Source organism: Amblyomma mixtum, chromosome 3, assembly GCF_055824585.1.
Source record: "Amblyomma mixtum isolate Tamu chromosome 3, ASM5582458v1, whole genome shotgun sequence".
NCBI classification, from domain to species: domain Eukaryota; kingdom Metazoa; phylum Arthropoda; class Arachnida; order Ixodida; family Ixodidae; genus Amblyomma; species Amblyomma mixtum.
This window is the reverse complement of record NC_143014.1, coordinates 169,726,501-169,751,871: the sequence shown is the minus strand read 5'-3', so window position 1 is coordinate 169,751,871 and position 25,371 is coordinate 169,726,501. Positions and strand designations below refer to the sequence as shown.

General features: G+C 45.1%; 2 protein-coding genes across 5 annotated transcripts in view; one reads left to right on the top strand and one right to left on the bottom strand.

Annotated features, from left to right (window-relative positions):
* Positions 1–1,141: 1,141 nt before the first annotated feature.
* On the bottom strand, positions 1,142–16,743 carry LOC149352676 (programmed cell death protein 6-like). Of its 2 annotated transcripts, none has more exons than XM_089581897.1 (6): positions 16,451–16,743; positions 16,017–16,078; positions 15,798–15,842; positions 7,192–7,371; positions 5,144–5,253; positions 1,142–1,462 (listed from the first exon to the last, which is right to left on the bottom strand). In XM_089581897.1, the coding sequence occupies exons 1-6, from the start codon at positions 16,516–16,518 to the stop codon at positions 1,361–1,363; spliced, it is 567 nt and encodes a 188-aa protein (XP_089438023.1). In that variant the 5' UTR covers positions 16,519–16,743; the 3' UTR covers positions 1,142–1,360. The 2 variants fall into 2 exon arrangements, with proteins under 2 accessions (XP_089438023.1, XP_089438024.1); XM_089581898.1 differs by having other exon boundaries at positions 7,192–7,350.
* A 4,886-nt stretch (positions 16,744–21,629) lies between these two features.
* LOC149352675 (heat shock factor protein 1-like) overlaps positions 21,630–25,371 on the top strand; it is a 49,016-nt gene continuing 45,274 nt past the window's right edge. The window contains exons 1-2 of one of the 3 annotated variants that reach the window (XM_089581893.1): positions 21,630–22,571; positions 23,982–24,090. In XM_089581893.1, coding sequence (XP_089438019.1) covers positions 22,467–22,571; positions 23,982–24,090 — 214 coding nt within the window. In that variant the 5' untranslated portion in view covers positions 21,630–22,466. Of the gene's footprint in view, positions 22,572–22,614; positions 23,357–23,981; positions 24,091–25,371 lie in introns of those variants that run through there. The other 2 variants (XM_089581892.1, XM_089581894.1) reach the window with 2 other exon arrangements.

Below are 25,371 nucleotides of genomic sequence, written 5' to 3'. Positions count from 1 at the left end.
CCACTTTCAATACCTCAATTAGGCGAATGTTACAGGCAACACTGCATTTGCGACGTCAAAAACATTACCTGCATGAGATACCTGGACCAGATTGCTAGACATGACTCGACACGCTGATATTCAGTCATTTCAAATATATTCTATGAATTGTCACTGTTTGCAGTTGCTACTTCAGCCAGTCAATATCAGGTTTTTAAAAACACTGATGGAGCACTGTGAAAGGCACACAGTAAAGTTTCAGTTTTGGGCTGCTGTTTTTTTTTGCTGTTTCAGAATCGCTTTGCTGCACTACATTTTATACACAGCAGGCAACGCTGCTGAGGCTGAGGAAGTAGTGAACCGCCAAAACCATATTACTCCACCACGTATCATTCATTCTCGAAGCTTTGGCAAGTGCTTGGACAAAAACAAAGAGCGGTATAAAACAAAGTGCTAACATTGCGAATGATGGTCAGAGCTGTGAGGTACTCAGCATTTCAGCCCTCTGGCTACAATTTCTACAGAGTCTGACCAACTTTTTAGTCGTGGATGGAGTCAGTGATTCGCCCTACCAGCCATGTATCATACTGCCACATGTCATTCCTACTTCTTGAAGTCTCGTCGCAGGACAAAAATGTGGCAAGGAGTGAAATGTAGTGGAAGAGGTTGCTAGTCACGGTACTTGAGATTTGTCGCAATGAAATATGCCTGCGTTCACTTTGGTTGTACGGTAAACTAATTTTTGGCCACGGCCAGCCTGCTAAACAGGCGCACTAGCTTTCGCAGCAATGCCTGAAATGTATGAAATGGAGTACAGCTTCTTTTTTTTTAAATTTTACTACTATAGGGAACTAAAAGAAATAAATGGTATGAAGAGTTCATAACAGCACTTATGTACAAATACAATGTTCGAATCATATTTGTGTGTGTGTGTGCAATATATAATGGGTGTTATCGACATAATGTTTTACATGTGGACTTCCAAAATAATCCAAAAATCCTTAATGCATATGTCCACTGTTCAAGCACAAGAAAATGTCTGCCAATGTTTTAAAACCCTTTAGTGCACCAATGCCACATGCAATGCCACTTCGCCCACAGTACTCTATCTCTAGTTCACACAACACAATGTGCAGTTCCACAACGACATCAACTGTAAAAATAAAAGCAGTCATGGCATTTTATTTCTGGCTGATAACTTCAATCGTCACATCGCAAATTATCCTTTCAAGCTAGGCCTTGCAACAAACCGGAAGCAACCAATCCTGTACAAATCACTGTACACCATGAGCAGATTACGTACAACACAAGGCAGTACCAACAGGTGGCGAGTTGGAATGAGTGTAGCATGGTCTATCATTGCCTCGGTAGACTGCAAATATCACATCCGGAGGCTAAATACAAGCTTGAGGAAATCTTCATAACCAATGGTGATCCAGCCATCCTGGTCAGTGTCATAATGTCGGAAGGCCGCTGTCAACGTCTGGAAAAACACATTTTACACATCCATGATGCCATGGAGCATTTTTTTTCTTGCTATTCTAATGCTTCTATATTGGCAGACAGAATTAAAAGCAAATGTCAACAAACACACTTTGTAATGTGCCAAGTAAAACCATATCCACTCATTTACTTGTTTGGAAGCAGAAACAGGCACAGGAAGCATGATGCCACTCATAATTTATAATGCTGAATTAAGAAATTGCCTAAAAACTCACATGGTACTGTCATGCACATTTTCTATTTGTGTAATCCATTTTCTTCCCCTTTGTTGGTAAACTGTTGATAAATAAACCTACTGGCCCATTAGATCTCTGTGAATAAAACTACATCATGAGAAAGTGTTAGGTGGCCTAAAGAGAAATTTTAGATTTAAAGGGCCCCGAACCATCCCCTGCTGGATTTACTGTGCCAACACCTGCTGCCAGGACACAGTGGATGATAACGGCACATGATGCATCACACTGATCCAAAACCTGTCCAAATCTGCTCAAAGGTCCTTCAAGCATTATTCTTTAAAAAAAAAAATGAGTCCAATTTTTTTCTCTAATAACAAACTACAATATATGTAATGCAATATGGACTGTTCTGTACTAAATTCCTTTATTCAGTACCTTACCAATGTATGGTATGGTACAGCACGACCGTGGGATTTCAAATCAAATCACCATTTACATCATTCTGACATTAGGGGTGCAGACAGAGTTCACGATATCGCCTGACTGCACATCTGCACCCCATACAAGGTTTTAAAAATTGTTACATGATCATGCATTTGCAAAAACATAAGCAAAGTGCCATGTTTGCATGAATATAACGAGAGTTTTTTTTGCTCGCATCATCTGCTTTACAACACACCTTGCATTACGCTCTGTACCAGGTACGAATATAACTCAAATTTTTTATGCTGCTCTTCAAGGTACAACCTTTGTCAAAAGTAAAAAGACCAAGGGGTCTGTTTCTAAGCCATGTACTGGGCCACTTGTAGCATCCATGGAAGTCAACACTTGTATGGGTGAGGACAAGTGTTCCTCTCCCCTACAGAAGATTTCGAAAGGTGGCCATGCATAATAAACCAAACAGCAAGGCCCAAAAGCAAACCCCTTGGGATCTCAACTTTTGACACTGTCTGTGCATACATCGAGCTCAACCACTGGGCTAGTGCACTGCAAGGAGAAGCTAGCTTCTCGATGACCTTGGCCTATCAAGGCAAAGCACCCGGCACACACGGAAGTATAAAGCTAAAGATGTGGAAAGAAGGTGAAGCAGGCCATTAAGAAAGTGAAAGTGCCATGTGGATTAAGGAAGAGAAAAAGGGACAAATGGGCTTAGAACCATACAGTACAAAGGAAGCAAGAGGCGCGCAGCAACGCAATGGCTGCTATTGCTATTCTAGTTGCAATAACGTTTTTTAATTTTCCTCAAGGCTGAAACTCTTGCCTCATGCGATATTTGTGGTCATGCTATTCTCATGCTCTTTTCATGCAAATTTTGTATTTGGAGAAAATAAGCGATGTCAGCTGCATATCGCAGCATTTCATGCAGCCACCAAGAACATTAAAGGGGTCAACAATCGATCTATAGGGACCCCCCCTTTTTTTTGCGCAAAAGAAAGTCAGTGTCTGAAACACCAAATCCCGCAATGCATGTATCTTAAATGCAGCAAACATTTTAAACAGTTCTTCTATCACTGTTTGCCTTCATTTCCTGTGTATTCTGATGCTAGAAACAATTATTGATGAATGCAACGAAAGTGGCACAAAAACGAAAATGACAAACTGGAAACAAATGTGATTCCAGCTTAAATTATCTTGGGCTCAACAATGCAATTGCAACCTTGGCACATGGCTGCAGAACTGCTGCATTACACTTCAATAATATGCATGCTTGTATACTTTTTATGCACGCATGCATGCAAAAACACCAACCCTCACTACCATGCCACGGAAGCTGCAACTTTTCTGCCATTACATTCAGTGACATGAAGACAGCACAAGTGCTCAAAATGACAATTTTTTTTACATCAGAGGACACATTAAAGAAAGCATAAACACTGATAAAATTCAACAAGATAAGAAAAAAAATGATAAATCAGCATGGTCAGGCCAAATGCAAATCAGGTGTGCTAACACTTTGGTTCTCTGGTTTTGGTTTCGGTTCGAGGCTTGGTTTTCAAGGTCCAGCAGGCTTCAGCCAAGACTCAGCAAAATCGGTGAATGGAGGCCTTAGTATTAGTGCACTAAAACTGGAGGGGAAACTTAAGCCCCACCTTAAGGGTATTACACGATAATGCTAACGGGTTAATGCCCATATATGCAGAACTGCTCATTCTCTACTTTACATAAACAGATGACTGGGAGTCAGTGGTGAGGCGCAGTGGTGCAGCAGTTAAGCGAAGCACCACTGCCCTGCGATAGCTAGTGCTGCCACCGGTGGGGCTTGCAAGACCCAGGTTGCTCTTCCGAGTAACCTCTCATGACCAACCATTAATTGAACTGCCACAGTGGGCAGTTTGCTCACAATTTTGCAGGCAGGTTGTGATGATGTCACATGGTCACATGACCTAGGTGGCCCACCCGACACCTAGGGGGGCCACATAAGTGGACCACCTACGTAACCAGGTTACGTCCTGGCCAGACAAGACAGACAACCCAACAGTCAGACGGAGTGGGGAAATTGGTGAGTGGGGTTCTTGGTGCTAGTGCACTAAAAAAATTGTATATTCTGGGGTTTAAAATCTCGAAGCGACGCATAGGCTATGAGGGATGTCATAGTGGAGGGCTCCAGATTAATTTACACCACCTGGCATTATTTAACACGAGCTGAAATCGCATAGCACACTGGCGTTTTTCTACTTCACCTCCATCAAAATACAGCCGCTGCCGCCAGGATCGAACCCAAGACCTTAGGATGAGTAACCGAACGCCAAAGACACTGAGCCACCATGGTGGGTATGAACATAAATGCCGTGTGGATGATGTAGGCTCCTAGCCATTTGTTGCCTTACATGCCCACATTTCTGACATGACTGCCAGATAGAACACAGCATCATCAAGACAGCTATGGCACACGGTTGCAAAGGCTGCCCTATGATGCTGTTTTCTCCGGTAGTCACGTCAGAAATGTGCACATGTGTGGCAACAAATAGCCACAGCCTACGTCAACCACTCAAGCATGAATGTTCACTATCTCACTCTCACGCACACACACAAACAAAAAATTAATAATTTAACAACAGCAAGGTAAAGTATACCTACATATGAGGTCATGTGGTGGGTACCCCAACAGCATTATCAAAGTTTCACCAGAGAATCTCATTCAGTTTTATGCAGTTCTCCACACCAAAGAAAACTAGGATTCCTCATTTAACTTCTAATCTCATGTTTAAATACTAAAGGCAAGATCTTTTTACTCCAACCATTATTTCATGACATGTTTTGTTTGGTTGTTGGTCCATTTGGGGGCAATGGATTTCGAAGGAGCATTTCCTTTTGACAGCATTATTTCATATTTTATTATTTTCTGCCATTACCAATCACAAAGCCAAAAAATAAATTCCAAGAATGCAGGTCAACACTGCTGGAGATGAGGATCCCATAAGTGCAGCTAAGCTTTCAAGACAACCTACACAATATGTCTCTATGAATGAACAGGAAAAAAGTACCTGTAAAGTCACGCAACACTGGATAAAGTCATCAAAGTTGATAGAGCCTTTTCCATCTCTGTCAAACTTCACAAGCAGCATACTCATTATTGGCTCACTGAGACGGTAACCTGGAATAAAAATAGTTAGTTATGCCCAACTCCTGACCAAGCACACAAAATGCAATCATCCTTTACTACGCTAGAATGTGGAGCTGATCGGCTTTCTAAACTTCAATGCCAATTCTGATAAATCTTTCAGGAATGATGCATCCTTATGCTATTAGAACAAAATCGAAATTTCACTACCGTATCTCCCCCACAAGCCCGAGCCGCCACATCCACTGCTTCCTTTTTCTTCTGAACCACCACAGACTGGAACGCTCTTCCGCCAGACATTGCTGCTACCACGTGCGCATCTTCATCTTTAGAGCTTTTAAAGGACCATTTTGTTCAATGATCACTTGTCACGAGATGTTTTTCGTTCTATAAAAACCCAGCCCTTATGTAATGCCCCCTGCAGTGAACTTTAAGGTAGTAAACTTACCTGAACTGAACTAAAGAAAGTTATCCACATCATAATAAAGTGTCAGATTATGAAAACTATCAATTTAAAATGCTGGTAATTTACCTTTTTTTTGGTATACATGGCCTTCGGAAAGCCTGTTGTACTAAATAACGGGAAAAGATCGCTGTTTTATGGCCATTTTTTTTTTAATCACACAACCTTAAGGGCCTTTTCATTTTTTTGCCATCAGTGCCATTTAACACGTTCACTGCGTCGTAGGTCACCGGTGGGTCACGTTGTGTTCATGCTGTGCAGCAATAAATACTGGGTCACACAATGAATCCGTGGATCAGCTATGATTTATCAAAGAGCCTGCGAAAAGCACACACGGCATGTCGCTGTGGCCATTTATTAGCGGTTCCAAGGACGTGATATGCACGTGAGGCCGCCCGATTGCCACTTTCCTCCGTACACATAACCTTATTTTAAAGCATTAGCTTTTCTCAGCTTGCTTAGCTTGTTCCATTGCACCCTTGTCGGCATTTGCAGTACAGACTTTGGTAGCACACCAAGATGCTGTGCTCTGATAACATCATGTTACACTTTGGCGAACTTAGCAAAGTGCCAGGAAGCTTGTGCACCCTGGATGGGAGCGGCAGTGGTGGTTGCGTGCTCGGTGCGGGTCTGCCTGGCTGTGCCAGTGTGCTTAGAAAGCCCACGCACGCAAGGTTGCCTTTTTTCTTAACCTGGCATCGTAGTGAACACAGCGTGTCTCCACAACCTACGTTTCCATGTTGGCAGAGTCCACATTGGCGCCTTGCTGTCAGGACACTTTAGATGCTCGAAGCCATAGGAGGCTGTGGGTAGGCGATAACGATAATATTGATGCGCAAACACCAAGCCACCATTTTTTTTTAATGCCGATGAGAATAGGGTGTTGCTGGTGTAGCTTCATTTTCATATTCGATACTAATGCACATGTCACTTTTAGGCAATTTTTTCAAGAAAAATGTGCACGTTAGAACAGAGTAAATACGGTAGTAACTCCCAGAACACACAGCATGGTAGCACGTCCTCTGCAATTTTCTTGCAGAAAGATTTTGCCAATAGTACTTGTTAATTCTTTCTCTGTATTCCTAGCACCTGTGCATTTAAAAAAAAAAAAATGATTGCATGGTCCTTGGGGTATTAATTTTACGAATCCTGGTACTTTAATACACTGCAGTTTCCACTTATTTTTGACAGTTCGTAACAAATTTTGAACACTAGTGTAAAAAAAATTACCCATTGTTGTGTTCCATTGGAAAACTAATGATTCGGCTTTTTGAGGCCTGGATATATTACTTAGGCAGAAGAATATTTGTTTTGAACCGAAATGGAAAATGGCACCTGAAAGGGCTTTAATTAAAGCTTCAGTACAGTATGATGAGGACAACCAGTCTGCCAAAGCCGAAACACGCTACAATTGCCAGTTACAGCTCTCCAGTAGCACCAAAGCGAGGTGCACAGGCACAATCAGATTTGCAGCGCAGACAGTGAAATACATGAGCACTAGTACATACCAAACTTTGTAAGCGCCTCAGAAAGTTCATCCTTGTCAATGTTACCGGAGCGATCTTTGTCGAAGCTCTGGAAGCAGTTGAGCCAGTTGGTAATGTAATTCCAGAGAGAGACAAACTCATCGAAGTTGACTGTGCCAGTTCGGTGGCGGTCGAACATGCCTGGTGATGAACGAAACATGTCTGTGTTGGAGGAAGAGGACAGCGCACATGATGATGATGAGGAGGAAAGAGAGCAGAAAGGTGAGGAGAGTGGTTGCCTTTGCATAGCCACAGTGCACTGTACTGCCTGCCGCCAGCAAACAACACAAGTGCTCGAGCACGTGGCTTGGACTGACGCAGGAGCCACGGAGCATTGGCTGCTGGGCCCGAGACCATGCTGCTCAGTGTGTTTACAGTGGCTGACAGTAGTGGATGCCTCTCACATGTGTGGCCATTCATGGCGGAGCTTGCATGCTCGTGACGATACCATTTTGCCGTCTTTATTCCTCAGCTACTGCACCACAGACGCGGCTATATTCTTGCAGTTTTCTTATCACAGCTGCCCGATATGGGCAAGCAAAGCTTCTACTTACCTAATGGCTTTCGATCTTGGCTAAACACCTCTACCACAAGTATGCACACTCAGCAGCAAATAAATGGCCACAGACAAAAGAGTAGTCTAAAAGAACAGTGCACTTACTACCGTAACCATACTACCATAACTAGGCAGCATAGTGTAGGATTCAGCAGCCAATACTCCGAGGTATTGCATCAGTCCAAGCCGCGTGGTCGAGCATTCAAGTAATGTTCCAAGGTGGTAGCAAGAGCGCAAGAAACATCACTCACAGAAAGCCACAAACCACAACCACAGCAACAAGGGCCACTTAACACAAGGTTTTGCCATATGGCTGGGTGATAAACACTAAGCATTTGCACAGCCTGTTGGTAGCCCATTCGATTGTACATACAGTATTCTCTCACGTAATTTGGGAATTTTTTTTCTTCTTTAAATAAGGTTTCAAAAAGGAGGTATGCAAATTATGAGAAAATTTTGTGAACACGTCCTAAAAAAGTCTACAAAAGTCATAATGTGCAATACATACGGTATATTTCCGCCTATACGTCGACCTCCCAACTCGCACCCATCGCTAGCCAAGAGAAAGTTGAGTCTCAATGTGACCCATACCCCCTCCCGCTTTGCTCTACGTTATATATGGGTTCCCTGCGGGATGGCATGACGGCGTGTGCACAGCTCAAAGCAATAAACGCGCAAAAATACAATCGCGAAGCCAACAGTCAGAGGCGCCCTCACGTGCGGCCGGCTGACTAGTGGCAAACCAAACAGCAAACGGTTCAGTAGTTTCGAATTCCGGCGTGCGCACAACTTTTAGTCCAAGAAAGTGACTGCTAGCGCAAGTGAGCCGGATAGGCTGAGCACAGTTCGTCCCCTCGCCACTCGCACCTTTTGCAGCCACACACGGCGATGCGGCTGCACTGGTCTTCCCAAGCCTGCATTACAAGCACCTGCGTGCATGCTGGTGGTCTGGCACAGCAGGCAGCGTAAAATATACGAGTAAAGCATTTTTTTTTTTATAAATCTCAATAATAAATAAGGGGTGCACAAATTACGCGAGTAAATAAGGCTGTTCAGTGTTTTTTTTTCTTTCCTACACTGATTTCCAGACAACAGAGAAATACTGATGAAACACTAAAGCTTGAAGCACTAAGCATGCAAATGCCTAATGTTTTCTTTGTGCTCACAAAGCAGGACAGACCAAATGGCTTCTTTACAAAAGACCAACACAAAACAAAATTGCGTGATGAGAGTGCAACGTCTGAGGGAAAAAATATCAGTCAGATGCTTGTGAGCACTACCAGCTTACAGGCAACACTACAGATAACAGAAAGCAAAGTATGTTCACAAAAGCAAAAGAGCGCTTGGCCTGTTAATGTTGCTTGTTTATCTGCACCAGGTTAGAGTCTGGGGTTCTAGCTATTTCTGACCCCCCCCCCCTGAGTAACCGTAATTTGGTGATAGTATTAGCAGTGCTACTCGTGTAACAATGAGAAGTTGAAGTGGAAAACTTTTACTCTATGAACCTTCCCTTAGCAAAGGCATGGTACATCACGCATTTGATTCAGAGGGTTACACTATGCTACCTGTACCCTGAACACGTTAAAACTCCACCTAAGGTTCATGCATACTTTTTTTTTCTTACTGTAACAAAAAAAAAAGTACAGCATAACACATCCAATAAAGACAAAGCAGCGTAACTAGGCCGTGCATTTTTCAGTAAAATTCGCAAGAAAAATTGGCGCATGTTTTCTGGCATTTACTTCTTTTGGGCAAATTGTGTTTTTCGGCTAGTTGTACGGTGTAAAAGCTAAAAGCGGTGATTACCGGCGAAAAATTTCTCAATGTATAAGCAAGGACCACCATTTTTAAAACTCAATGGCATATATGCTTTGCACATTTAATTGTAGTAATAGGCTTGCTGGCCTTGTTGATTTGATTTTGTTAGAGTGCTAGTGTTGACAGCAACCAACTTCAAAAATGCTCGTTCATCAATGATACTTGGAATGTTAATAGACATGCAGGACAATACAGGCGAGTTGCACGCATTCAGATGCCAAAACAACGGAGCGACGACAACAGCAATGACCCTCTCCGGCAGCAAGTTTAGACCTCAGGCTCCATTCGTCCCAAACTAAGAGCCTTTAGGTCTTTTTGTAGTGCACGAATTCCTCTGGCACCTACATAACCCACAAGGGTCAACAATTTGGATGTCGATCTGCAGCCGTCACCCGCAGACTGCAAGTCATAGTGTGTATTACGCTGGATGTTCTTAAGAATGGCGTAGAATTGCTGCAAGTTACATTCTAAGGTTCTCAACTACCATATTCATGAGGCTCTCCACTCTTCAAAGGCCTTCTGCGACTACCTGATTCAACTTTTTTGGGAGGGCCACAAATTTCACACCAAGGAGAGGAGACATTTTCTATATCAGGTTCTCCTCCAACTAAAGCGTCTTCATAATCTCAAGTAACGACTCATATGGCTCGAACTGAAAGACCACCCTCAGAAGTTTCAACGAATATTCTAGAGTTTAAAGTGCCGCCATCTTTTGGCTTCTCTCGCTTACAGTGTCAGTGCTCTTGATAAAGGAGAAATTTGGCTCTAATGCTTGACAATGTAGGCAAGGACCTGATAGACAACTATCCTGGAGTGCTCACTATAGAGAAGCTCTTTTGTTCAAGACCTAAGAAGTGTTAGAGAGCACTGAACTTAATGCTGCAGTTCCTGGCACCTCTTCGTGAGAGCGGTGGTCCTGTACTCTCCACCGAGACAGGTAATCTTTTTGCCCATGAACTCTGCCGAATCCTAGCTTCGTGCTCTGCAGATTTTTAAAAAATATTTCACGCATCAATCGGTATAATTTGCTACTAATGACAAAACCACTCCTAAAATTCAGTCAGCTACCTGCACTTAGGTGCTTGACCAATGACTACAGTGCGCTTTGAAAGAAGGAAACAAAGCCTCAAGGAGATATTTTCGTAGAGGTGGGTTTAAAATGTCTACAGCACCGTTACGAGCACCTCCTTAGCATTTTTGTACGTTGAAAAGAAAAGGAATAGGAAAATTCCTCAATGAAAATGGCCGTCGGCAAGTCTATATAAACATGCCCAGAAACTGGTAAATTTTGGTTTTAACCGCTCCAGATTTTTTTTTTTTTACCAGCAGACGTTTATCGATGTTTTTCGGTTAAAGTCCGCAAGTACACAGCCTAAGCATAACCAACCACAGTCAATTAAATTAAGCCAGACAGCACAGCTTACTACACTTTTGAGCGCACAAGTTTTGAATATTGCATTCCCCAAGTCCTATAGCTGTCAGTGTGATTAAAATGCTAGGTACAGCAGCCAAATTTCAATGGAGATGAAATACAAAAATGCCCGTATGCTGTGTGATGTCTGTGCACGTCAAAATTAATCTGCAGCCCCCCCTGCAGCATCTCTCATAGACTGTGTGCAGCTTTGGGACATTAGACCCCATATACCATACCACAATCTTTACAGGCTGAGGCTAGGAAGTTTGAATCCAGGCGTTACAGTGTGACCTACTCCAAAGAAATATGTATGCAAAATATGAGCATACAACAGGCATTAATTTTTAAATATAGCCTAAATCCACCAATCAATCCATTCAATACATCAAGTGCATGAGCCGTAAGACATGTACAGCCTTTGTCAAAAATATGCAGCCCAAGATGTTTGCTCCCAAGCCGTTTACAGGGGCTCTCAAGCATACTTTGCACTCCTCAGCTCGGGAGGGTTGAGGACCCGAGTTCCTCCAATTTTTGAGAGATAAGGTTCACTGAGGATGCAAAACAACCCATGCTGTAGGCCTCAGGAGCAAACTCCTTGGGCTGTGAACTTCTGACAAAGGCTGTACAACATACAACGTACACTTGGTATAACCTACAACATGCTGGGAGTGGCCACACTGTGGTTCATGCTTAAATGAAAGCACCCTAATGCACTCCATGTAAAATACACAGACACTGCAGCCAACCCTATTCTTCCAGTTGACAGCTAAATAGATATCTTTAAATGGATACTTTTCAGCACAGCTAAGATAGTACTGCTTCAGTAAGTAGGCTCCAACTCCACAATCCATGTTGTAAGTCATCCTGAGCACAGTATTAATGTACTATCGGGGACAAAAGTGGTATACTCCAAGTGGTGGGAGCCGGAGCAACGGAAAACTGCATTGCAACGCCATCTACAGGCGCCATCTCGGACCCAGATAGCTAATCTGCGACCTTTATTATCAGCAGGCATGTCGCTTGGCTCGTTTCAATGTTTCAAAAATGCGCTGCTTCCACGACAAGCTAGCCACACGCGTGCGGGCATTTTGATCACATCATGACGGTGCGAGCGCCGGCTCTCAAGCCATATCTCGAACGCGCGTTGAAAAAAAGAAGAAACAAAATGAAAAGAGAGCCATCAGATTGCTACTGCCGTGGCGCCGCTCGTCATTTTGGCGAGCAAAACCACGAAACATTGAAACGAGTCAAGCGACATGCCTGCTGATAATAAAGGTCACAGATTGCCTGTCTGGGTCCGAGATGCCGCCTGCAGATGGAGTTGAAACGCAGTTTTCCGTTGCTCCGGCTCTGGTCGCGTGGAGTATACCACTTTTGTCCCCGATAGTACATGCTAATGTGACTATCAGCCACTTGAACACTTAAAGTAGACAAATGTTTTTGATGCCACTTTGTACATCTAAGAGCACTTTAAACAACAAAAACAGATACAACTACATAGTGCTCACATGCTTACACTGAGTTCTTTCTGTATTTTTCCACACATAAACAATTTTCCATTCTCGCTCTACACTTTCCACAAAATTCAAGAGCACTGAACTAGCCTCTATCAAGCTTACAAGTGCCTTTAGGCACACCTTGAAGAAAGATTAATAAGTGGAAATTAACTGGAGGGGAGTAATTAGTTTCATAACGTCTCTCTTACAAGCTCCATTGAAGTTTCTCCTCTCTGAACAACATGAATGAAGAGGGACCACACAGTCTTCACAACAAGTCTAAGCCCAATTTCATACTTTTTAAATGCATGTTCACATCAATCTTGTCCCTGCCAGCAAGCAATTTTGGCAGCAGTTCTTGTTCTTAGCTCACCAATAGTGCCAGATTGATTTGAGCGCCTAGATTTGGGAGTTTAAATTTTATGCTTAAAACTTTTTTCTGCTGCTTTACTGGTTTACAAGAGTGGTGGCATCCAAAGGCATTATGAGGGCTTTCACAAGAGCAAGAAAAACTTCAGTTTGAGAAAGTTTCAGGAAATTCCCTAAATGACACACTCCGCATGTGTACAGCGGCGTCATACACTATACGAGGCCTGCACATAAAGTAAATTCCACTAGAAACCAACCCTGTCTCCTTCAATGTAGTACCCTTAAGAAGAAATACAACACCCGAGACATTGTTTCCGCTCTTCGTAGCAGTGCTAGAACACAGAAACTGGAACAGCTTTCAGCTGGTCAGTCGGACTAGCTCTGTCTCACTTTTCTCGGCCATGGCACGTTTGCAGAGTGCCACTCCCAATGTTGACAATTTGTTTCTGGATTGTACTCGAAGATCCACGTTTCATCAGTTGTAGTGATGGTAGTGATGCTTGCAAAAAATCTGGATCATTTTTAATCCACTTTAGGTCACAGCACAGTTTGTTCTTCATATTTTTGTTGAGAAGTGAGGCCTTTAAAGACTATTTTTGCCCAAATTTTTCTCATCCACAATTTGTCAGTCAAATTTTGATGAACGGTGGTGCGGTTCAAATTCAGCTCATCTGCAATCAATCTGACAGCTGAATGACGACCACATCGCAGGAAGTCTCCGATTCGTTCCACTTTCGTGTCAATTCTTGGTATTGACGGCCTTCCGGATGGCGGGTCATTTTCAATGGATTCACGGCCTTCTGAAAATGCTCTGAACCATCCAAAAACTTGGGCTGTGGATAAAGCAGCCTCCCCATAGGCCTTCTGAAGCTTTGCAAAAGTTTCAGTTCTCAGAGTTCAAAACAAAACTTGATCCCCGTAACTGTGCTCATTCATTTTCGGAATGTGAGCTTGGCGCATGATGGCCTTAGTTGCCTATGTGCCACCAAACCCAACACAGCACAACTCATTTTCGGAACGCATAAAAGAAAAGACTTTAAAAAAAGTGCACAACTCAATGTGACGAGGTTCCCGCTTCAACTCAAGGTGTATGGGCCACTGACCTTAGATCATCGGCAAGGAGCATGTGTCAGTGTTGTCAGATTAAGCACCGTGAAAGCTGTCTCATTACTTTATTTACAGACCTCGTACTCAATGTACTGCCAGAAGTTTTTGCTCCAGGCTTTCAAAAATGCACCCTTCAAGAAGAGGGCTGACGCAGGCTGTCTGGTTCATCATCAGTGAAAAGCCCTATTTTTGCCCTAGCCTTTTCACTGACGGTACCATTTGTTCATTCTGATGTCCCTTTTGACAGCAGCACTGACATAGGACCGCATTTCCACAAAAAATAGCAGCTTATGACTTTGTAATAGCATGATGATGATTTTTAATGGTGCAGGGGCATCTGTGGCCCAAGAGTGCCACGTCACAATGTGTCTTCGTCTACTCAAGGTGGGGTCAAAGACTCATTTCCCAAGCATTTCACCCTGATTAAGCCGAGCACCAGGCAGGGGAAAGCTTGTACCCATTGTATCACCGGTGAGCACCCGGTGACGCTGGGCATCGAGCCCCGCAACTCCCGCATGCAGGGCAGATGCTCAACCACTAGGCCGCTCAAAGCACAGAGCAACTAGCCTGCATTAGTTTTAGTTTCTGCATAGCCTATGAGATCGACGCTGCCTGAGAGCAAGCTTTCCAGAACAACTTTAATTCCATGGCAAGGCAGCGTGATGCCTCACATGAGAAAACCAAAGTACACAAGCTCTGCACACTACTGGTTCCAGCTTATTCACTGGAAAATAGATCAGTCTGAACACTGCAACATATAATGAAGCAGAGCGGCAACCAGTATAGAACACACCAGTATGTGCAGTGCGCAATTCGTGGCCAACGAGAAGAAGACAGCTAAAATGGATAGGATGCCACCCCTATATGCGTTTGGAACAGAAAAATGTCATGCCGGCATTACTAGACCATGTGTTAGGCACTTGCAGTTCTGCTGCAATTCACGGCAGACCATCGTATTAATCTGAGTCTATCATCCTCTCTGACCTGGTCAATTTCTTGATGGTAGCCCAGACAATTCCCAGATTTTTCCAGGTGCACAAAATTTATCTGGCAATCCAGGTTTTCGAGGTCGCTGACATCCTGCATGCTCACTGCATATTTCATGCACCTCTCAACTTTTTCTTGTTTGAAAAACACGCTCAATAAGGCCATCTGTGTTTACCTTGCTTTTAAAATAAACAATGACATCAACTACAACATTATAGCAAAAACCTTGATGAATATGTTTCAGAAGTCGTGTGCTGACTTTGCATGATCATGCTGGTTCAGCAAGCAGCACAGGCCACTTGCTATGCCAACATTACCACAACGGCATCAGCTTTAGAATTACCTCACACAAGGCAGTTCATGCAAGCACCAATGGAGTCTGTCATCGTCTGTTTTCTTGAAGTCTTACAAATAAAAGCTCTGAAGTGCAGCTCAAAGTTCTAACAGTGCCTGTTCTATGACAGACAACACAGCCTATTCTACGACAGCCATAACCTAAATCCACTTTGATAATACTTGAATGGTTGCCCTATTTATCTCTACAGTTATGTCATTGCACAAGAAGGGACAAGATCAGCTACCCTGCAATCTTAGACATTTAGCTGTCACCAAGCATACTGCTCAATCATTTGGGCGATGCCAAGTGAAGACAAGGATGCAACCAACTAGTGGTAACCAATGCATGTCCTAATGGCTAAAGTTAAAGGTTGGTTACATGAAGAATAGAGTAGGTGTAAATGATGCAAGGTGTAGTATAAATTCTGCAAAGCTCGATGTCTTTGGATGTTTATAGAAGCTTTAAAATGGCAAGAGCAGCAATGATGCAATGCCAAGACCTTACCAATCATCATTCGCACAGTCTCTGGGTTGAATGGCTTCCAGGTTCCTATAAAAAAAAAATAATAGCAGTTACCAAAGACTGTACAGAAACGTACTGAAAACGCTGGCATGACAGTGTTCGTAACATCATAGAGGTAAATATCAGAAAGATGTGTTCTGACTGAAGCGCATCATTTTTCATCTGACGCACTCAAGTTTAGTAAAAGTTGACATTACTTACCATTTGAGAGGGCACTTTGTAGCTCTGCTGCGCTTATGTTACCGCTTCGGTCTTTGTCGACACTGCAACAGTCATTTGAATCAATCTATTTCACTGTGTGAATCATGAATATATAATCATCCAGAGAATAACCGCAGCCACTGCCACCGCTGTCACAATCGCCCGAAAGTTCTGCATCGGACCCACTGTCGGTGAAACCGTTTTGAATGCCGCAGATAAACGCCCAAATACTAGGGTAGAATTTATGCGAACATAAAGCGATCGTGATCTTGAGATGTGCTACATTTAATATATACCATGCGACTTCAAAGGTTATTGATAACATCAATGATTTGAAGGGGGATGGACGTGCACTGACTACAGCACAGCTCCAACTAATTGAAACAAATCTCTCCAAGGAAAACCCTCATAAACGAATGAAACGAGGCACGTACTTTCTGAAAAGCCCCTGCAGATAGTTGACGTCAGCCTTTGGGGCTTGAGGCGGGGCATGGGAATACATTCTCTTCTCTGCCTCGGTGACTTGGTCTTCTACGTTAAGAAATTGGTCGCACTCTTTCGATTTACGCTAAGCCAAGTAGCCACAAAAAGGACACAGCAAACGGCGTGCACACAAAATCACAGCCTCCCCGGCACAACACACACAAAGTACCGACAGCGCAGCGCAACAGCATCGGACCGACCGGCCAGCGGATACTCGGATACGCCCAGTGGCTTCAGACCAGGGACGATATCGGTTGAACACGCCACTAGAAAACCAAAAATATGTGGCAACCATGCAAGCTATCACCATTATCAATAAGAATATATTTAGATGTGTTAATTATAGTTTACTTCTAACTTAAAATTTCTACTTTTCAATTTTATGGTTGGATTTTAATTGTCATCGTCATCATTTTCCCCTCCCCTTGTCCTCCTCATTTTGTTGTCACGTGTCTTGCAAGGCGCAAGTACGAATGAGAGATAAGCTGCAGTATAAAAAAAATTCTTATTTCAACTTAACAGATAGTCCAAATTGGTCCAAACCATACCCAACAACTCTGGAGAAGTTCTCTGGACAAGTTATAAACCCCTTCTTGAACGCCAGGGAGGTTCGTGACGAACTTGGGATGAGCTGCTCCTGCGACAGCATTAGATCCAGGTGGCGAGAAGCAGGTCTAATGAACTGCGTTGCAGCTCAAAAGCCGCACCTCACAAGAAACCAGAAAGAGAGACTCAGCTTCGCCAGAGCCTTCCAGCAGTGGTCTCCAGAGGAGTGGCGGGTAGTGATTTTCTAAGATGAGTCCACATTCTGCAAGCGCTGGGACCAGCTAGCAGCAACGTGTGTGGCACCCGCAGACCTGTCATTCTTACAGCTAATGAAGTATGCTTTGCAACACATCGTAGTATTGAGAATATAGCGCAGCCTCGTTTTTCCCTTTTGTTTGATTTGACGTAGATTCAGTATCGAATACGAAGTAGGTTATTCTCTCCTGCCGAACAGAATTAAGCTTCAGCAGAGTGTTGGATTATGTTAGCGCTACTTGATTTAAGTTTGGGAGCCGACATATGCTAATGTTTGTTGGAACATCTCTGCTGTCCTATGAACAGGTATCTCCCTGACTACACCCACAACGTGCTCAGCAGTGCGCGGCCGGTGTTCAGTCAGCGTCTGGGGCGCCATCAGTAGGGACGGCCTCGGCCCACTCGTGCGGATCGAGGGCTCTTTCACCGGGCCGAGGTACTGCGAGATCCTTACCGGTCACATGATTCCCTACGTCCTGGACGGACCGTTCCCGGATGGCTGCTACGTGTTCCAGCACGGCCGCAGCCCCGTGCACAAGGCGCGTGCTGTAAGCGACCTTCTTGAGCGCTGCGCCGTGCGTCAGCTCCCGTGGCCGCCTAACGGGGCTGACCTCAACCCCATCGAAAACATCTGGGGAGTCATGAAGAAGGAACTTTCCTCACGGCGCCTTTGTGGTGGCACAGCTGACCAGGTCTGGCATGCCGTCAAAGAGGAATGGGAAGCCCTGCGCCGACGTCCAGACAGTGGCCGCGGCACTATATGAGATCTATGCCAAGACGACAAGTCATCGCGGCAGACGGCAACTTTTCGTCTCACTAAGGTCACTCTGAAGAATGCCAATGAGATATTTAATCTGCTTTCGCAAATAAATTTCATCACTGACAATAGTTTTTGTGATTCGTCTTCCTAAGAATCTCTTCGGGACTGAACTATTGTAAAGAAATTATCGTCAAAGACTACGTATCGTAGACCCCAATTAAAAAAAAATTGCAGATGTTTTCCTGAACAGAATATCAAGCTTATTGCGAAGCAGCGCCCGCAGAGAAGTTCGCCGTCTCTGCTATCTCACTGGCGTGAAAAAGCGTCCGTCACGGTGGCTGCCGATGCGGCGTCTTGGACCGCGTTGCCTAAAATCCGGCTATGGTGGATGCAGGGGATTAGCAGTAACATCTAACATGAGGGCAATATAAAAGGACAACCAAAAACAAAACTCCGACTCGTTTCTTCACACAGCCGCGCGACAAGCCCCGGCGCGAGGGCGGTCTGTCGTCACTCGGGGAACCATGGAGTTCTTTTCCTTCCTCCATGCGGGGAACTCTGGCTGCCAGCGAGCGGCGCTAGGGCACGACCTACTGTATAACAGTAGGCCGTGGCTAGGGCGCTAGGGTGCCTCGATGCGCGCACGCCCCGCTCTAATGAGCGCTGTCGGTGCCCGCTGTGTGCAGTGGTTCTGGCTTTTAACGAACCTCGGATCCTGACATGTGCGCGTTTTCGGATATTATCGAAATATGGAATACGCCGCTTTATGAGTTGTGGACTGATATATGACTCAACGATGATAGCGCGCACCTGCACTCCTTGAGTCTTTCCTTGCTACAGTGGATTATGCGGCATCGCGCCTCTCGGCGGGGGCGATGGGGCGTAAATACGTATATTTCCCTCCCTTCGCTTTGTGCGTACAACATTTCCTTTCGTTTTTGGTGCGAAAGCACTTCTATAGGCGCCCTCCCCGGGTTTCAGCGGTGTGTGTCTTGCCAGCGCCTCCTATATTTCTGGTCTTGCCTCTGAGAAGCAAACGTAAACAGCTCGAACAGTACTGGATCAATGGACGCCTCAGTCGCGCTGCGAGTAGGCGGTGCCGTCCACAGTATGCGCGCCTTTCCTTTTCTCAAAACCAGCGGAAGGACTCCGTTAACCCGCCGCGGTGGCTCAGTAAGGCGCTCGTCTACTGAGCCGGTGTACCCGGGTTCGAGCCCGTCCGCGGCGGCCGCGTTTCGATGGAGGCGAAACACAAAAGGCGCGCGATGTAAGTGCACGTTAAAAATCCCCAGGTGTTCGAAATTGTTGTTGTCCTCTGATGGAGTGGCACATACCCACAAATGTTAGAGTGGGCGATTAAAAGGAATGAAAAATAATAGCGCCCCGCCGGCACATACCAACAGTGGGGATTGTAGCTCTTGGTTGGTTGGCCTGAAATAAAATGGCACATGCCCACTACGGGGGAGTGGCCAAGACACCGGCGGTAAAAGCTGCGTTCAAGGGCGTCCGCAGAATTTTTTGCAGGGGGGGGCCCCATTGGTTGTTGGCGCCGGAGGGGGGGGGGGGGGGGGGGCATGTTCGTAGCAAAAAGGCACTATTTGCGGTATGAATTTATTTATTTATATATAAATAAAAAATAAGTGAAATACACACATGAAATAAAAATTACAAACAGCAAATTAAAGTGTGGCTAGGAGAGATACATTGCAGTTTATCAACGAAGAAACAATTAAAATTAATAAAAAATCCAAAAATATACTGTCACTTCGTGGAGAAGAGTGCTCAGTATTGCTGAATACGGGTTCTCGACTCACCCGGATTGATGACCAGCACACAGCACAATATGGTCACAAACACGCAACTACAGTCACTCAGTCAGTCTTCCTTGAACAGCAACTGTAGACTCTTCTGATTTTTCTGGGCGAATTGCGTGATTACACGGGTGATAAATTCATTTCTGTGCTTCATTACACGCTCTCGGTGCACGTACACTCGTCACACACATTGATTGGAAAAACGGTTGAACGCGTACGTTGAAAACAAAAGATGTCTATACATACAACGAAAACTTATTTACAAGATAAATGCACGCTCGCAGCTTCATACACCTCGCTCCATCTTGCTCGCGCATCCGCACAGTCGAGCAACCGCACGCACACTGCTCGCCGCTCGTAGTTTTCTCGTCCACTGTCTTGGTTGCTCTCAGCTTCGTTGACAAACGGCCACTAAAAACACCGAAGCACAAATACAGAGGCGCGCACACGTGCAAGGGCTTACTTCCGTGCGACTTCCAAGGGGAAGGGACACTCGCCACTCCGGTAGGAAAATTTGTTTTGTGTGTTTTTATGGGGTTCAGAGCCCCAAAACGACTCAGGTTATGAGGAACGGAGTAGTACAGAGCTCCGGATAATGTCGACCACCTGGGTCTCTTTACCGGGCACTGACCTCGCACAGTACACGGGCGCTGTTGTCATTTGAGGCCCAGCCAGAGGTGACAGGCGAGCCACTACCTGGCAGGCGCCATCGGGCTGCGTTGACCAAAGGCGCTGGTTTTCGGAGAAGACGCAAGGGACGCTGGTATGGGGGCGCCTCTGGAGACTGCGTCGCCGTGAACAAAAGATGCTAATCTCCTTTGCCGAAGATTCTGATAGCGGCGCTTCTACCGCACTGCGCTCTCCCGTGGATCGGAGGCACAGCGAGCGGCGGCGGCGCCAACTGATCGCCCGCTTGCCCATGAGCAGCCCGACAAAGCGGGGGTGGACACGGCTGATTTGTCTTTCCCTCCTGAAGAATTCATCGGTGGCCGGCATAACGAAGGCGAAAACAAGATGCACTGTGCACTGTCTGCCTCCGTGTCGCTATCTGTCTAGAGATCAAAGAAACAGGCACCCATTTCAAGACGGCTTGAAACACATGCTCGCCGGTGCCGCTGTATGTCTGCAACAGGTCGGCCTTCAACAGAGCTAACGATGGCGTGGTTTGAAAACGGCATAAAGACGCGTGCCCGGACGCGGCATTTCGCAGATGTGACCCAAAGCGTGGAAGCGGGGCTGCTTTTACCCTTTTGGCTGAGCCCACCACGGCCCCTGGCGTGCGGCCATCACTCACGGTTCGAGGGAGTGATTTTCCAGGGGGGTGCAGCCGCCCCCCCTTGCCCCCCCCCCCCCCCCCCCCTCCGGACGCCCATGGCTGCGTTTATAGAGGATAAGTAGCTCTCCACTACGGCACCTCTTTCTTTTTTCTCCTATCACTCCTAACTCCCTTCCCTTACGGCGCTGTTCGGGTGAGCTATTTCCTTTCCTCAAATGGCCACGAACTTGCGATTTCGCTGTGGCGGTGATCCGAGGCGGCACAGAGACAGACCTTGAGCCGTTGCCTGGCAACCGCCGCAGCTGGCGGACGCCGTTAAAACCCCTTCATTGAGGAGCTTTCGCCACGCGCTCGCCCAAAGCCCCCTTTACAGTGACTTTAGCCCCCTTTGGCTCGCCGCGCCATCTGGCATCACGTCACACTGCGCGCCTTGCGCGTCCCGCCGCGGAGCCAGGCGGAGCCGCCGCCGCCGTTTGGAATGACGCATGGATCATGGAGGAAGGAAAATTTACTTTTCCTTCCTCCATGGTATCACGTCACACCGCTTGCCTCGTCGTTGCGCTCGCCTCTGCTCGCTTCGCCAGCTGTGTCGCATGCCTGATAACATGTCGGAAGATTGAAAAGGAGAGCTCGCATGCGCCGCAACCACAGTTGAGGCGGTATCTCAAGCGGAAAAGGGCGGCGGATACTGCCAACGTTTCCGCGTCGACATCGGCCACCAGTTAGGTTGCCTTTCGCTCCGTATAACCCGGCTCAGCCATTTTCCGCACAATATTTCGTGCTTATCAATAATGGGCTAAACCGCCTGCACTTTTTGTTTTGCTTTCTTCGACTGGCACGCGAAGCGCAAAACAAAAACGCACGCCCGCTCGCGCGTTCTATCAAGTCCCATTTCTTCTCGGACCAACTAGCATGATTTACCCATTTCCTCCGTGGTTACTAACACTGGACCGCAACCGCGGCGTTTTGTATTACACCGCTGGCCAATCGTAACAGTAAAGGAAGCCGGCTTTTTGATGTTTGACTATTATAAACAAGCCAGCAATCAAAACTTTAGAGCTTGTAATTTTTCTTGTCATAAGTTTTTTATTTAGGTATGCAAAAAAAGTTTGAACGATGAACTATTTTTTTTGCAGTGGAGGAATTTTGTGCGGCGGTCCTGAATGTGGGCGGAGCTTCGCATTCAGTCCTGGCAACAATGGTGTACTACAAGTAGCGTATTTCACTTTCTGTCCGTGCGGTGTCTGCCTATGATGGTCAAATTTCACAGAACAATATATTGCTAACCTAGTCTTTCAAGGCGCTTAGTATTCGCGATGCATACCACGGAAGTTGGCGTCAGTAACGTCCCCGCGTTCTTAGTTAAACTATGGAAGCTTGTCGAAGACGAAAAATGCAACGACTTGATCAGCTGGAGCTCGGTACGTCGCGCTTGACGCTGTTTGTGTTAGGGCTAAGTAATTCTATTCCCTTTTCGAATCGACGTTTGCTTAGCTTTGCGCTCAATCCTGTGCCTGCCGTCGCGTTTCGTAGTGTTGGGGTACATTTCAGTGCTGCGATCTTATTGAACAGCTAATCAGGTTTGGTCAGTTTAAGTTGGCCGCCAATCAGGCGCCGTGCATACTACCTCAAATGCCTATGCAAATTTCGCACCGTCTTTTGCGATCGCGCGTCCAGTTGGCAACGATCTTTGCATATTTATTTGTTCTGGTTTGACGGCTAGACAGATAAATTCGGCGGGCAGTGCAGTGCTTTCCGCCGCCAGCTTTTCTTTAATATTCGCTTCGGTTGTCTCAGCTCTACTGCGCGTAAACGTCGTTTATAGTTGTCAGTAGTTATGTAAAAGTTCACTGTTGCGGTTGCGGTGACCTGCATGCGGTGTAGCTGGGTTAAATTGGTTTTTGAGCGAAGGAAATGGCGCAGTATCTGTCTCACATATCTCGGTGGACACCTGAACTATAGTGTACTAGATAATCTAGTACACTATACCTGAACCGCGACGTAACGGAAGGGAGGAAGATGGTAGTGAAATAAGAGAGAGCGAAAGAGGTGCCGTAGTGGAGGTCTTCGGAATAATTTGGACCACTTTGGGATCTTTAATGTGCACTGACATCGCACAGCACACGAGCACCTTTTGCGTTTTCACCCCCGTCGAAACTCCGCAGCATCACCAGTTTCGCCACCCTTATGCTTCCTTTTAATAATTGTAAGGTTTCCTCTGGGACACATTTTTAGGCTGGGCAGTTGGAGTCTATATATGCTCTGCTGTTATTCTTTTCCTTGCGCTATTTCCTGTTCGTAACCTTTTGCACCATAATCAGGGGATATAATCAAGCATGCTGCCGCATATGATCGGCTACTGAGAAAGTCATGTCGGACGCAGCTGTGCGGAAAAAAAATTTTCTGCGTAGTCTTCCTACCCAGTCAGCTGGTATCCATTCCAGCAGAATGAATGCCAGCTGACTGACTGCGCAGAAATAAATTCGTTATGCGCACCTTTTTCTCAAGATATTCCGACTACAACTGTGTGCATTATGTGTTCAGTCTACGTTAATATGGTAGATAAAAGCGAGGTACCACTTGTGTAATAATAATAGTCCAGTCTTTGCTATAACATTAAAGCTAGGGCTAGATGCTTTTAATACTAAAGAATGTTTATGAGATGTCAACTTAATGCTAATATCTTTCAAATGAGAACTGAGCCATTTCTCTTGCTTGAATGCTAGTTCGGTCAGGAACTGCCCTTTTTTTCTTTCTCAGTGTGCAATGTACTCATCTCCAGCCTTGCTGCCTACCAGCGTGCAGATTGAACTTTTTTTCAATTTGTGTAGAATGGCCAGAGCTTCATCATACACAACCAAACACAGTTTGCCAAGGAACTTCTGCCCCTCTACTTCAAGCACAACAACATGGCAAGCTTCATCAGACAGCTTAACATGTGTAAGTACTTGCTGAATAATTCATAAAAAAAAACGAAACAACAATACAAGAACTAATGTTAATGCAAAAAAGTGACAAGCAGAACTTGCACTTTTTAAATTTGTGGCAGCATTCATTTCCATTATGCCTAGCTTTTCATTTTTGTGAACGTATGACATTTGTATATTCTCTTATGCAACATTGTATATTTGTGTGCCATTGGTGACGGCTGTTCACTAAAAGCGTCACAATGTATTAAATACAAGTACTAACTACCGCCTAGTGATGTGTGCAATCTGTTGTGGTGTTTTTATGCCACACTCCCCCAAAATCTTGTGGTTGTCGTCAGCATGAAATAGCATCGCAATTCAGCAAGCAAACATGACTAAACATCATTGGTCATATGACTGCTCGTTCATTTGGCCCATCCTCATGTGACACAGCCCTATACTGCGGTCGAAGTCTACACTCATCCGTTTGGTACCCAGTGGTGACCAGTGGGTATTAAACTTCTTACACATAGCCATTACCTCACTTGCAGCTGACTTTTTGTGCTCTCATATTGAGCGTAGAATGTTGAAAGGACAGTCTACATCTGGAGACAAGCATAAAAATATTGGCATATTCTTGTAGATCTTTCCCTATGATAGTGGTGTGAGCAGAAGTCAAGGTTTCGTGAGGAATTTATGAAGTTGGGAAAGAAAGTATAAAGTTGGCAAAGGAGGTCTGGCCAGAGTCGGCAGTTACACTGCGCTGTGCTGTAAATTCGTGGCTCTCCAAGTAATCTGGCTGCGTCATCTGGAGTTGACGTACTGCACTTTGTGAATAGGATTGAGCGCAGTACATAGCAATATTTGTGTTGTTTTTGCTAGAAGAAACTTCAGAAATTTCAATTTTTTCTTTTCTTGCAACTGTTCACCGTTTCTTGCATGGTTTAACCATGCTTTTTGATAGTCTGTTCTAATGTTTTCAGGCTGCTGCTATGCTACCAGTGGCGCTGACAGCAAAAGTGGTTGCTGGTATATATGATAGCAATCACCAGTTTTATTTTATTTATACTGTTCTTAAAACCATCTTAGTGCTCTCAACTGTAGATTCAACAAAATCTAATTTTCTTCCTTAATGTCATGCTCATTATTGCCACTGCGTGTCACCAAGGCAGCGTGGCAGTCTTCGTGTTCATAGAGTTGCATACAGTTATTTCACAGACTGTTTCTACTGTTGATAAAACGAAGCTACCTCATGAAAAAATTGTTTTAAATTGTTCTGGGGGGTCCCGGCCATGGTAGTATGATTTCGATG

Excerpts from the sequence above, each read along its gene's own strand:
- LOC149352676 (XM_089581897.1), bottom strand. The coding sequence starts at position 16,518 with ATGTATTCCCATGCCCCGCCTCAAGCCCCAAAGGCTGACGTCAACTAT. Across the intron at positions 15,843-16,016 it reads ACAAAGTGCCCTCTCAAATG|GAACCTGGAAGCCATTCAAC; the intron begins GTAAGTAATGTC and ends TTTTTTTTATAG. Across the intron at positions 5,254-7,191 it reads TGAGGCGCTTACAAAGTTTG|GTTACCGTCTCAGTGAGCCA; the intron begins GTATGTACTAGT and ends TTTTTATTCCAG.